Source organism: Atractosteus spatula, chromosome 6, assembly GCF_055471065.1.
Source record: "Atractosteus spatula isolate fAtrSpa1 chromosome 6, fAtrSpa1.hap1, whole genome shotgun sequence".
NCBI lineage: Eukaryota > Metazoa > Chordata > Actinopteri > Semionotiformes > Lepisosteidae > Atractosteus > Atractosteus spatula.
The window spans coordinates 33,722,470-33,736,973 of record NC_142711.1 but is presented as its reverse complement, the minus strand read 5'-3'; the positions used below and the strand labels follow the sequence as shown (position 1 = coordinate 33,736,973).

The window sequence follows — 14,504 nt, the reverse complement described above, 5'->3', positions numbered from 1 at the left end:
TTCATTATATTAAAGAGTTTTGTCTGTATTCTTGAGCAAAATGTTTCTTTCACCTGCAGAATATGGGACTTTGTAATAAGAAATGCCTGACTCACCTGGGGTTTTTAAAAAGGCAAGATAAGTGATTGATCTGAAATTCTTAGTGGGAGGATTCTTGAGTGGGGGCAAGCCAACAATTCACACTTTTAGAATTGTTGGCCTTCTCACTTAGCTGAGTGATCCTGCCTTCTGAAAGACAGGGCTTCTGACTAAATCAAAGAATTCCTTTCACTCCATATACAGATAGGAACAATGATTTATCTTGTGGCTGTTAAGCTTGTGGCCATTAATAGAGTGTGCATTCAAAAGATGTCCATATACTGTATACATATACAGTATAGTATATTCCTTTAAAAAACTGAAACAAAATGAACAATACTGGTTAAGTGGGGGCAACATATGTAAATTACTGTATGTGTTAAGTGTAAAATATAATTAGCTTAATTTCTCCTTCTTTTAAATTTACCAGGTGATTCATAATTATGGAAAATATATGAAGCATATACTCTAAATCCTATATACAACTCACCTTAAGACTTAACTTTATTTGATAAATATGAGATGATATGGATCTGAATATCTGGATAAAGTAACAGAGTGAATGCTATTCATTTTGTAATTACATGATGTACAGTACAGTATGTCAGGTTTCTTATGATATAACCCATATTTGATTAGTAATTATGCATACCTATGGACTTGCAATTCTACTACATGAAATTAACAGCTTTACATTATTAATTTTAAAAAAATTGTTAGCATGAAAAGTAACTGGTACAAATGTACTAAAAAAGTATTTTCAGGTAAGAGTTCCAATTACTGAAATTGTACATATCCATCAGTTTTAAGGGAGTACGTCTGGGCATCACTGAAATACATACCGTGTCAGTGAATAGGGGTAGAGCTGCTGTATAAGATGATTTCTCAGCCTGAATTGGAAGAAGTGGTTATAAAATGGATGAATGGATAAACAAATGTATAATAGGCTTATCAAACAATTTATCCCAGATCCCTAACAACCCAGTAACAAAGCAAAACTTTTTAAATGATAAATGATAATAAAATCAAGATTTTTATTATATTAGTCATGGTTTCTGACTGATAGTATTTCCCCCGGTGACTTAGTTACTAGGATTAAAGAGATTTCATTTGTAATTCAAAATTCTAAACTCACAAATAACAGTCCATGCTGTAAGTAACACAATGCAATACTGTGTCACTGTGTTACTGTGTTACTCTGTTACAGTACTGCAAATAAACTATCAAATACTAATTTAACAGTCTAAAAATTACAGAGTGAATAACCACACATTCAAAGATGCAGTATTGGCAGCTACAGAAGATTCAAATTAAATAATGATGAGGATCAAACTGTAAGGTTTGAAGGGTGAGATGATACAGAAGTAGACTGGGCATACTGTAGTCGTGGCAGTGAGAGCAGCCACGAGAATAAAAAACTCAAGAACTCAGATTGTGCTTGTGAAATCTTGTAGAATTTGTTTGTCATGATGTTTGTAGGATTATAAGACAGGGATAGATCTGAAGATGTGGATTTTTGAGGTGACACTAGATGTCAACTGTTGCAGCCTACAAGTTCACAAATAATGCATTCTACTAGTAGGACAAGGGAGAACAGGAAGAAGAACTGAGAACTATGAATGGAAAACCTTGGGCAATGTCAGAAGATTCAGAGGACTGTAAGATTTCTGAAGTGCTGAAGGATATGTCTTCCTATCTTTAAAGGATATGCATTCATGTATTTACTGTATACTGTATATTTAAATGTGAAAAAATGGCTGCAAGCTCCTCTGCATTGCTCAACAATGTATGAGGTTATCCAGACACATATGCTTGCACTATATCCTTCTTTCAACCGCTGGCTTTCAGCAGATTTTTGAAGATATTTATCAAGTTAAGGTTTACCCCCAAAATTTGTCACAATGCTACTGTATGAAGTATATAGAGCAAAGCAGCAACCGATCTGTCACTTTGTCTCTTATACTGGCATCACATAGTACAGCATGGTACTGCTGTTAACTAGGGTGCAGTATTACTATCCTTAACATAAACAACACAAACACAGCACTCATTAATAAGTATGTTTTTATACTTGTTAGATACTCTTATCTGTTTGCGGTTAAGTTAATTGCACTCTATTGACATTGGTTTTGTAATTAACATTTAATATTCATCGCTTTGTTCACTGAGTCAATAAATGTGACTGATTATGGCTGTTAGGAATATTTTATATGTCACTAGCATATGTCAAAAATAGAAAGATTGGGAAAAAATTCCTATGCTTTTCCTGGTGGGGTAGCAATCATCCTACTAGCCTTGCTGATAGATGTTAGGGTTAATACTAGAATGTTTGTCTCCAGAGTAAATGTGAAAGTCAGTAACCTCTTGTCTCAGATCTTCAAACAGTTGTTTGTGTGCTCAGCTTAAATTACCCAGCCTGAATTAAGATAAATCCAGGAAGCTTCTGTTAACTTGCAGTGATTTCACAAATCTATCAGATGACCAAAAACGCAGAATTAAATTATTACAATTAAATTCTAGTGGGATTTAAAATGACAAAATTCATTTTTGTCAAATTTAACTGGGAAGAAAAAATGTCAATATTTTTAAGTAATATATGGATTTAGGACAGATACATTTTTGATTTGTGATGTCCACATTCATATACTGTAGGCTATTTTTTAATTATTGTAAAATTGTGTCATATTTACCAGAATTAAAAGTCCCTTTACTCCTTATTAGCAATATGCATAAATATTAGTAATTTCCAATTCCTTATATTTATAATAGGCAGTTAATTGCAAAAGATCCCAAAGTGCCTTTCTGTACATATTGGAAGAGGCTTACTTTATTTACCACTGAAGTTTATCACCCACCTGGGAGACATGCGGCAGCCACTGTGCACTAGCTGTCCCACTGAACAGCAGATCAGGTGGGAAACTGAAAAAAGACTTCACAAACTAAATTAAGAGGAAAATTTGGGGAGAACAGAGCTTACAGAGTGAAATTTAGGGCATCAGTGTTTACTGTTGTTAAAAAAAACAGTATTGTACCATCTTTAATCACTCAGGAACTTGTTTTAAAATGTCACCTGAAATATAACACCCTCTAAAGCAAAAAGTCCTCTGTCACCATAGTGGGGTCATGGTCAATGGTAATGGTCAAGGTGGGGGGCAAACTGCTTTTCCTTATAGCTCTCCCTTCGAAGTATTAATTTACAAGGAATAACAGGAGGTTTATTTCAGTGGCCATGTACATCACTAGTGTTTTGAGGGCACTGTACAGGGGTAAAAATTTAAATTAGCGTTGAACATAAAGATAGAGATAAAAATGTGGAAAAATGAAAAAGGGCAGATAACAGATAACATAATTTAGATTGGACTAGAAAGGTCCAGTTCTGCCTAACTTGTGAGATACTGTATAAATTCAGATTACAAGGTGATAATGCTACTTTACTAATTTAAGTATAACTAAATGTATGCTTAGCTTCCTTTTCATTTACAACAACATGATTAACTATCATTATTTCAACTGGTTTGTTCTTCAGCTGAATTGGTCAAAACTAATTTTAGTGAAATGTACCAAAGTCAAAATGTATTTAAGGTTAACTTGATCCCCAATTTCTGTGTTGTGAACTGTGTTGGTTGTCGCTGGCAGCCTGAAATTACCACAGGGGAATATTAAGATTTTAACAGTTCTGTCTTCCAAACTCTTCTTCACGGTTTGCTGGAGGAGAGTGGCAGCCACAGTGATAGATGTGTCTTTTACCTGCAAATCCAATTATCTCCTTCAGAGAATAGATGTTCATCCAGTTTCCTGACTGATGATTCACAAAACTCCTTGACACAGTGCAAATGAGTGTAACTGAGCTTTAAGACTGACATGTCTGTGGAAAATATCAAAATTAAGAGCATCTCAGTGTTGCTAACATTAGATTTGTCATAGTTTGTCAGAAATTTATTTCCGCATTAATAAAGATGTTAAATAAAGATTAGTTCAGAAGATGAAAATGACTTATTGTCTGTACAAAAGAGTAGGCATGTCTAATTTCTATCTACAGGTCTCCATTTGATCCACAGAAACTGGAAAGAGGTAGAGGAGTAACACTGTTACTCTAAGAATACACTAAGAATTTCAGGCAAAGGTATATACTGTAACCTAGATGAATCAAGAATCTCAAAACTCTTGTGTGTTATACAGTATGTATAAAAGAAACATTTGAAAGGCATACTGTTAGGAAATCATAATATTCAGACCGTTAGTATAATAGTCTTGCATAAAGAAATCAGGAGTATACAGTATGTGTAAAGGAAAAAGTGGTTATCATGGGAGATTGTAATGTCTCTCACATAAGGAAGACCTTCAACTACGAAATGGCTGACATGACTAGTAATTTTCCTTCCTCTGTTTGTCAGAAAACCTATTACAGGGAGTGCATACGGTATATGGATCAAGTCTTTGCAAATAATCAAAATAGAGTGAGCAATTGGATTCACTTCTGAACCTGGGGTGCTGTCTCGGGGGTTTGTACAGATGCTGCCGTCCAGAATGTGTGTCAAAATTAGCACCAGCTGTATACTAAGGTATATTACATTCCTGTACACACCACTTTCAGATCTACACTTCTCAAAATGGATAGATAAGTGGCACTTGAATTGCTTAGTCTAATAATTATAATATAGGGAAATATAACATAATTCAGGAGTTATACTGTTTAAACATATGAAGTATGTAGCCGAGCTACTATTTTAAAATGTAATGTTGCTGTACAGTTTTTTTCTTTTTTCTGAAAATGCCATGAATGGAGCCTGGATCCATTAGATTGAAAGCTCCCTCATTAAACTATTACAGTACATGGTAATTCAAAGTACAGTACTGGAACATTTTTTTAAATCACTTAATAGGGAATCATGTAACTGAAGGGACATTTTGTTGGCTGAAAATAAAAATAACCAAAGTATAACAAATAAATGTACTTAACAATATTAATTTATTAATATAAATATATTAATAAAGCTGCTTGTGGTAGCTTAAAATAAAGAATAAGGTACAAAAAGTATTCCACCTTCATAAGTACTCTGCATCAAATTCTTTAACATTTAGTCACTTCCTGTCACTTGCTGTCATTATTTTTGGAAAATGTCAATGTGCTCGTTTTAACAACATTTCTCATGCACACTTGGAAGTGTGAAATTAAAACAATTAAAAACAATAAAGAACATATGATTGAACAAACATAAGTTATATAAGTGCTTATAAATCACAAGCCTGGATGGGATCCAAGGAAGCAGAAATCTGGATTTCTGGGGGGTGTAGTTTTTGTGGGCAGTGTGAAGACCTGGCAATCTAGATTTATGTTTTGATTTATGTTTTACTATGTCTTTTCAGAAGCTGAAAAAATGAGAAATAATGTGGCACAGGACACAAGTACAGCTAGTGGAGAACAATGTCAGATATGAGCTATTTAAGTACTTTTATCCAATGTACTGTATGCTGAAAAGAATGCAAACATCAAAACATGTACATAGAAAGTTTTCTGATTTCATCAAAGTTTTCTGGTTAATTTAAGTATTGTGTGTTGATTGTAGCCATAGACTTGTCTAGTTCATTGCCCATTAAGAAATGTTTATTTCATATTTTATTTTGCAATCCCTAAACATGATTCCAAAACTAAAGTTTAAGTTTATTATCCCTTTAAATAGATGACTTCAGGAACTTACTGTAGAACGTTTTGGAGTCATGGCAAGAGCCCCCCTGATGGAACAGTGGGTGTTCTGAAGAGAACAGTTGACAGATTGGTCAGTCAAGAAATTAACATTTTAACTGCCCCTCATTTTTGAGGGCATTGAGTTATTTGGGCATTTACTGACTGTAAAGCTGTTTTACATTGACCGATTCTGCAGACAAAGCCAAAGAATTTTCCTGAAGTCTACGAGTCATACTATCAACAATACAGATTCATCAACATATATCTCAAAGAAAACTACTCATAGAGATGTGATCTGTTTGTGCTCAACACAAGACGTTCTAGATTGCTATGTGATTGCTTCAGTTTTCCAAATCAGTCTTTTTCTACCTGGCTTTGTCTATTATTGTGTTATTATGGAATTACCTTATCTGTTCTTCTGTGATTGATTAACATCTTAGTTACATACTGTACTTCCCCTTTAGATATGAATTGTTTTCCCTCATTTTTTTTACAGATTTAGAATTGTATTATATTAATTTTAATTAATTATACATTATTACTGTTGTGTTACTGTCACATCAACTATATTACTTATAATGTTGTCCTAAAAGTAATATTTTAATTACATCTATTTTATTTGCTTTGTATTAAACACAAAGAATAGTATCTCATTTACACAAATTGATGAAAAAGTTTCATTTTAAATGTGACTTGAGTAAGAAATGGTAAAGGCACAATGGTTTTTTTGTGATTTCAAATTTAATAGATGTTTAATATAAGCTATTTTTTTTAGGATAGAAGTGTCAAACTCATCACTGTGGATGAGCAATGGGGCAAACTAGTATCTACACCTATCATTCAGCACTGGTTACTATGGTAACTAATTTGACAGGTACTGTACCACCTGGAGTCAATTATCTATCATGGCTGCCTTTTCTAGGAGTCAATATTTGCAACCTGGACTCCAATGAATATGAAATCATGCTTTTCTTTGTGTTTCCCAGCTATACAGTACGTTACAGAGCTCCTGAGAATATTTCCAGATTTCCCACTTCTTTTTTTCTTGTGTGTTTGATGTCAATGGCTTTAATGGGATCTTCTGCAACTTGTGTCTGAACATCTGTGTTTGTGAATGCGATGTCTTGATATCATCTTTAGTTTATAACTCTTCACTCTATGATTTCAGGCACTAGAGTAAAACATATGATATGATGTCATGTGGCAGTATCAGGTTTCAGTTTTCATTTATTCATCCTTTTCAGCTTCCCCGTGTTAGTGTTTTGTAAATCAGGGCTGCATGAATATGACATTTGCCAGTTCCCCTGTCACGTGAAGAGAAGGCAAGCATTTATTTGTTACTAGTCTGCCAGTCAGTCACAATCAGCATTAGGATTATCAAATTCTTGTGTCTCAGCATCTCAGATCAGATGCAGAGAAAATTTTACTTCACTCAATCTTCACGATTTTAGTACAGTTCATTTCACCAATCGTTTCACTAATCATTTACTTCAGCTTGAATGTTTCTACTCTCAGGCCACAAAACATGAATGCATAAAAACATAAAACATTACATTACACATTCATAACATTATTTCCTGATATTAACCTAAAAACTTGATATACAAATAGTAGCATTTGCTTGTCATGAAAAAAAAGTACTTTGTAAAACACCTAAACAAGGAGATCTCTGTCTGCTTATTTTACCAGTGCACACATGAGCTGGATGCCCTACTCAGAAGTCAGCAGCAGGCTGTCTATGTTTTCACAGTTCAGCTCCCCCCTGTCCAATTAAAGGACACGTTAGAAGTGATCCACAAAAAGCAAATTCTGGAAAAGACAATCTTTACATCTCAATAAGCCAGTAGTGTCTTCAAACTTCAGGTTTTATATTTATTTTTTTAAACTAAATCGCAGAAGCTGACCATCAATGAGCAACAGTTCAGAAATGTACAGAGATTATTTTATCTGTATCTACCTACAGTACATTCCTAACTACTGTCACAGATACAGTAAATGCATTTATAGCCTTAATTTTGATGTTTTTCACAAGGTGAATAATGCTGGGACAAACATTATCTATTAATCCCACTTATTCATCAATGATGTATTTTGAAAATTTACTGTGCACTAATCTTGATTGTTAGTGGTGTCAATTCCAAATGCAAAAATGTAACATGAAAAGGTAATAATACGAGGTAACAAACATACTGTACATTGTGAATTTTCTTATGTCTCTTAAGTGGTTTTTCCTTTTTTTTTAAAAAAGACATACATAGAATCTTAGTAGAGAAAAAGATAATCAACTAATTTATAAGATAACATAGTGATAATAAGAAAAGTGCAAGCAAGCAAGAACTGCTCCATTTTTTTCTTATTTTATTTATGACAGTGAATTACAGTAGTCACTTTATTTTGTGCTAAACAAAAAAGACAAGCAATGTGCAATCAAAAACCACTGTGGCTATCTCCTGCTATAACCAAAATATTTGCTTTCAGTATTAATTATGGAAAATTCCATGATCATCATAATCATCAATCACACAGACACACACACTCACACCAGGGCCAATTTTCTAAAAACTTACTAATTCATTTAGTGCTAATTAACTTACCTGTTTGTCTTTGGTGTGTTGGAGGAAACTGAAATATTGGGAGGAAACCAACATGAACATGGGGAGAACACAAAAACTACACATACATCATCCAGAATTGAACCCAGGGCATTTCACTATATTTAAGTGCTGTTTCGTTGATTCTATGCACTACAGAACTGCATGGCAAACTTTGGAGAAAATAAAATCATAGTTGCCCAAGACATCAGTCCCACTGTGAGACACAAATGCTACCAAATTACACTTATATAAGAGGATATTAAATTTTAATAAAACATATTGATTTTTAAGTATGAAAATATTAGTTTACTCCTATAACCCTCATTTCTTGAAAGAAACCAATTATTTATTTTGTAAGTTGCCCTGCTAAGAAAACAAATGATAATAATATTGCTGGCCTTAATAATATTGCCGTTCCCCGCCCCCGGGGCAGAGGAATGATTATTTATAGCAATACCGCTGACGGTCCTGTCAGGAGCAGCAGTGGGGGGAGTAAGTGGTTAGGGACTTTGAACTCCAGAATGGAGGGCTGTAGGATCAAATCCCAGGAGGGATGCTGCTGTTGCATCCTTTAGCAAGGCACTTCGCTAAGCATTGCTCCAGTAAATGTCCTCCTGTACAAATGAATACAGTCAGAAAAATAATAATGATCCTCTTGTTCGGGTCTATAGTTTCAATAAATGATACACTTAATGGAGGGAAGAAATCCGGGTGTATAATTTCTTGGTTTAGTCTTGTCACCCTTTTTATGATTGGATGCTACATTATCAGTTCTCCAGTCAGTGGGTATTACCCATGTACTGAGTAATTGTTGAAAGAGTTCTTTTAATCAAAATACCATCTCTTGTTTACTTACATACAATTGATAGAACGGAGGAGGTAGAATCCGGAGAAAATCTGCAAGAGAAGTACAAAGGAAGCAGAGACATAAAGCGATCCCAAGGGTCAAGCAGAATTTCAAAGGATCAGATAAATAAATACTTGTACTTAAAGTTCGGGGGTATTAGGGATAAACTGCAATAAACAGAAGCTATGGCCTTAGCATGGGACTATGCGTAGTAAATGGAATGACAGAGACATAACTCAAAGAGACAGTGAAGAATACAACAATAGTGGGTACACAGTATACACAGGCAAAAGAAAAGATGTAAGAAGCAGTGGTGTAGCACTACATTAAAAAGGAGTATTCTGGCATGGATGCTTAGCCAGGATGAAATAAGTTTTTCATACTCTTGTTGGGTTAGACTGAGAAAAACGTCATAATCCAGTAGAATTTGTATGTCACCCTTAAATCATAACCTGAAAAGACTTTCACTAATTTAAGTGAAAAAAACTCAACCAATTTGTGATTTCTGAAAATGCTCTAACCCAGATGTTCGCAAGCATTCTCACTTATATGCACAATACATGTAGATTTCAGCAACGTGTTAAAAGATATCTGTACTGTATATCTATTTACAGTAAATGCTTCTGTTACTGGATGGCATAAGAGGCTCTTGTTTGCCTATTTGTCTTGAACAAACTACATATTATTGAAATTATTAACTGTGCAATTATTTCCTGGATAAATAATTGCTTTGAAAAAATGACTAGAGGAGCTTATAAGGTTCATAATAAAGAAAGAAGGCAGGATTAATGGATTCTCATCTATAACCTATTCTTTTTCTGATGAAAAATAAAAATATGTGATCTTGGTTTTGTCTTTACCTTTCTCAGACTGAATAGTTTTTTGCCTATACCCTAAAGCATGTGTTGTACAGTATGTGATAACATTCTGAAAATGGTCTTTTACAAGACCCCATTTATCATTAAATAGACAATACAAAATTCCTATGAGATTTCTTTCTGTTACTTTCTCTCAAGAGGCATACATATTTCTGCATTATTCACAATTGCAATGTAGGATGCAAAACACTGAACTAGAAAAAAATAAAATGCGTATGAGATGCTAGGAATTATGTATTAAGTAAGAAGTAAAGGTTAATTCCACACTGTAAAATAGAAAGGAGTAATAAGGCTAATCAACTACAGCATTGTTTTTCTCCTTTCTATTTTTCATTGTTAAATTAACCTTTACTTATTCCTATGCAGCTAATGCACACTGATGCAGCCCCTCACTCAAACATTATGTCTTAAGTAGCCAATAAATTTTCTACTGTACTATATAATTACTTTAGTAGTATAAGAATTACTGCCCAAGAATATTTTATACAGTTCAAAAAGGTTAATTGATGCAAAATCCAAAAACAATATGTAAAGTCAATGTAAAACAACCAGTAGAGTACATTTTAAATACTTTGCAAATAAGTTTTAAATGAAACCATAGCACATAAGTCACTGGATAAGAGCAGTACAGTACATAGTCATGTACACCAATAGATTAGTAGCTCTTTCTCACATCCTGTACATAGTTTTATTTAAATTATCATTGTTGAGCTGATAGAAAAGTTTATTGTTGGAGTTATATTGTTCCTAGGAATAACAAAATACTCAGCTCATGTTATGTGATTTCATAAAAGTGTCCAGTTTAGCCAAGAGAGTGCTCAACTCACCAACACCAACAACAGAAGGTACAGTAACTGTGCAGCTGTGGAAGAAAGGTGAAATATCCCACAACAGACTGTGTCCAGATTCATTTGAGGATTGTGTTAAATGCTCAGTGAGCATATACTGTAAGTGATACTGTGTATTTTTTTTTGTTTTTACAGTGTGTCACATTTCATACTGAAAACAGGTTGTGGGAGTCCGGCACAAGCTACTCTGCCATTTTCCTGACTTATTTCAAGAAACAGCTGGATGAGATCCTTAGATCAATTAGCTGCTAATTACCAAACACCCTAGATGGGCCTCTTCTCTTATTTAAGTGTTCTGTTCATAACTTGTTACACTTTGTATTTTGATCCCATTTTCTATGATTTGATTTTTTAAATATGTGTTTTAATGATTTAAACCTGAGTGTTGCTTACAGATATCAACATGTTTCAAATGTAGATTGTGTAGATTGTGCAAAGATGACAGCTTGTTTGTTGAGGACTGTATTCAGAGTACTTTGGCATACTTTCTTATCAACGTTAGCTTGTGAATCAAAAATCTAAAATTTCTAAGCAATGCCACGATGAAAAATTGAATGAAATGTCAACTGAGAGATTAAACTATATCATAAATATAATACTAGTTTATGGGAAAGGTGACAAGTTACTTGACAGCCAGCATTTAGAAATGACGGTGCCAAGAGCAGAATCTTTAATAACACCTAAAAGCTAAGCTGAAGAATTTGGCATAGATTTAAGATGAAGAATATCCAATATCCTTTTCATATGTTGTTTGAAAAGTTTTTAAAATGACCTATTGGCTTTACTGTATATTGTGGAATTTCACAATATAATTTCACAATAAATTCAATACAGTTTGTGCAATATACTGTATGCAATCTAAAGTTAAATGAGTGTATGAACTTTAGACATAGAGCACATTTTGAACCTCTTTTTCTCTCACCATACATTTTATCTTAGCATCACGATATTTCACTTGGTTATTCTTGTGAACCCCTGTTTTTTCTGTCTTCTAGTGTTTTATTCCAATTGCTCATCTCATCCACGTGTTTAATTGCTCTTCTGGCAGCACAAGCCTGACGCCAGGTTTAATTGTTTTACAGGTCTTATCATTAGGTGCCGATGTCCTTCCAGAGTACAAGCTCCAGGCTCCTCGGATCCACAAATGGACAATTTTACACTACAGCCCCTTCAAGGCAGTGTGGGATTGGTTGATTCTGCTGCTGGTCATTTACACAGCCATCTTCACACCCTACTCTGCCGCTTTCTTGCTCAATGACCAGGAGGATGCAGCGCAAAACGATTGTGCCTACTCCTGCAACCCACTCAACGTGGTGGACCTTATTGTGGACATCATGTTTATCATCGATATCATCATCAACTTCCGTACCACCTATGTCAACACCAACGACGAGGTAGTGAGCCACCCAGGCCGCATCGCCGTCCACTACTTCAAGGGATGGTTCCTAATTGACATGGTGGCTGCCATCCCCTTCGACCTGCTCATCTTCAGGTCCGGCTCAGAGGAGGTGAGGATCTTCATTGTGCACAATGACAGCTTGACAGGATCCATCCCAGTCACCAATATGTCTAGAGTTTTGTTAATAAAGATAATAATAATAATAAATTCTTCCCCTCCACCACCAATGTGCTGCACATATCAGCTCTCAGTGTGGAGAAGAAAGAACCATGATCCCAATTTATAGATGGGGATCATTAGGAGGCAGTGACTGATAAAGACCAGGGTGAAATTTGGCTGGACATCGGGATTACACCCCTACTCTGGACCTCAGTTTTATGTCTCATTCAAAGGACGGCCCCTTTTTTTACAGTATAGTGTCCCCGTCACTTTACTGGGGCATTAGGACCCACACAGACCGCAGGGTGAGCACCCCCTACTGGTCCCAATAACACCTCTTCCAGCAGCAACCTAGTACAACTAGGATAATTAAAAATCATTAAATAAGAATAAGATAATAAATAATCATTTAATATAATTAAAATTACATTTTAAATAATATTCTATTGATAATTAATCAGGAATATGTAAAACTAGGGCACAATTTTGAACTACCATCAGGGACACAGCATACAATAATTTGCTTAATTCTTTTTGTGCTTTATTCACTGGAGATACTGTTCAAATATAAAAAAAACAAATCATATCTTGCAGTTAAAGTACTTTTTTGTTTTAATTAAAATTAAACCTTAAACATCTTAAAGCTACTATATTTAATCAAAAGTAATACTTTTGATGAAAAAACATGTGACTTGAGGAGAGACTGAAAGAGTGTAGAAAAATAGGCATATACACCTGGAAGGAATGAATGTGATCTTCTGATAATATGGGAGAAAAGAGGGAGTTAATTGTTTTTCTTCAAGGAGCTACATGTGATCATGTAATATTCAAAGGGATGGTGTGCAGGAGATGAAAGAGAGAGAAAGAAGGGTGAAAGAAAGAAGACTAGTTGCTGCACACATATTCAGGGATCCCTTGTCACATCTGTCCATGGGTGCTGCATTCACTGTACCGAGTACTGACACATATGTTCTTGGCAAAGGCAAACTCTTCTGTTGTTCTCTAAAATACTTACAAGTCAGTGACTTATGTCACCCTCTGGTGCTGAAACGATGGACCTCTGGCCTCACAAGATTATTTAATAACAGCAGAACTGTAACAAATGTACCTGTGCCTCCAAGGCGACACATACAGTACTGTATGTTTCCACAATCAAGCTTTGATTTTACAGTCCCAGATGAGACGTTCCTCACAATCCTAATGTGATTCTTTTAATCTAAACAGAATTCCCTTGGCAAACCACTGCACCTCTACTTCCTCGAATTAGTGCTGCTCCATATGAAGAGTTATTTAAAAAACATGCTATGAAATGGTCTTACAGAGATTTTGAAGAGAAATAACATTTGCTCTTGATCTTTCTGTTAGCCATTGCACAATGTGGATTCTGGTTGTTTACTTTTGCTTCTTATTGAAACCAAATGAAATATAGAATTCGCTTTAGAAAATAAACTTCCAGCAATGGGGACATAAAACTCTTTTTTTTCTGATTCAGCTCTTACTGTGGCCAACACTGGCAGGAAGGAACAAATCAAAATGATTGATAATAAAACATCCAAGTATTATATAATAATGCATTTTCTAATTGCATTTTTGATCCTGTTACAAGTACTTGACAAAAACTACTCTAGTCCAACAGTACATTTTAATAATAAATCTGTTAGCAAGAAATACAACCTGACAAGAACTGACAAGTTTTGATTCATATTTACCCTAGGGTAACATCAGAACGGATGACAGAGTTAATACTGCACCCTTGATTATGCATTCATACACTAAATATATTGGAAGCAACACTGTTAGAATAATAAGGTATTTTAATTTAATTTATATTTTAATCTGTATACAAATAAAGCAGTCCTTCCTAAGCAAAAGGCCAAAGCTACATCAGAGTGGCTTAATATGAAATGGCTGAATATAAAAGAGACCCTTGAGTGATCTAGTCAAAGTCTTGATTTGAATCCTATCGAAAATCAGTGCAAAGACTGGAGAGCTGCTGTTAATAATTGATCCATGAG

At 34.6% G+C, this 14,504-nt stretch overlaps 1 protein-coding gene across 1 annotated transcript in view; it reads left to right on the top strand.

Moving 5' to 3' along the window:
• kcnh2b (potassium voltage-gated channel, subfamily H (eag-related), member 2b) overlaps positions 1-14,504 on the top strand; it is a 253,417-nt gene that overhangs the window by 222,074 nt on the left and 16,839 nt on the right. Inside the window, exon 6 of the mRNA XM_088918743.1 lies at positions 12,014-12,439. Coding sequence (XP_088774869.1) covers positions 12,014-12,439 — 426 coding nt within the window. The remainder of the gene's footprint in view (positions 1-12,013; positions 12,440-14,504) is intronic.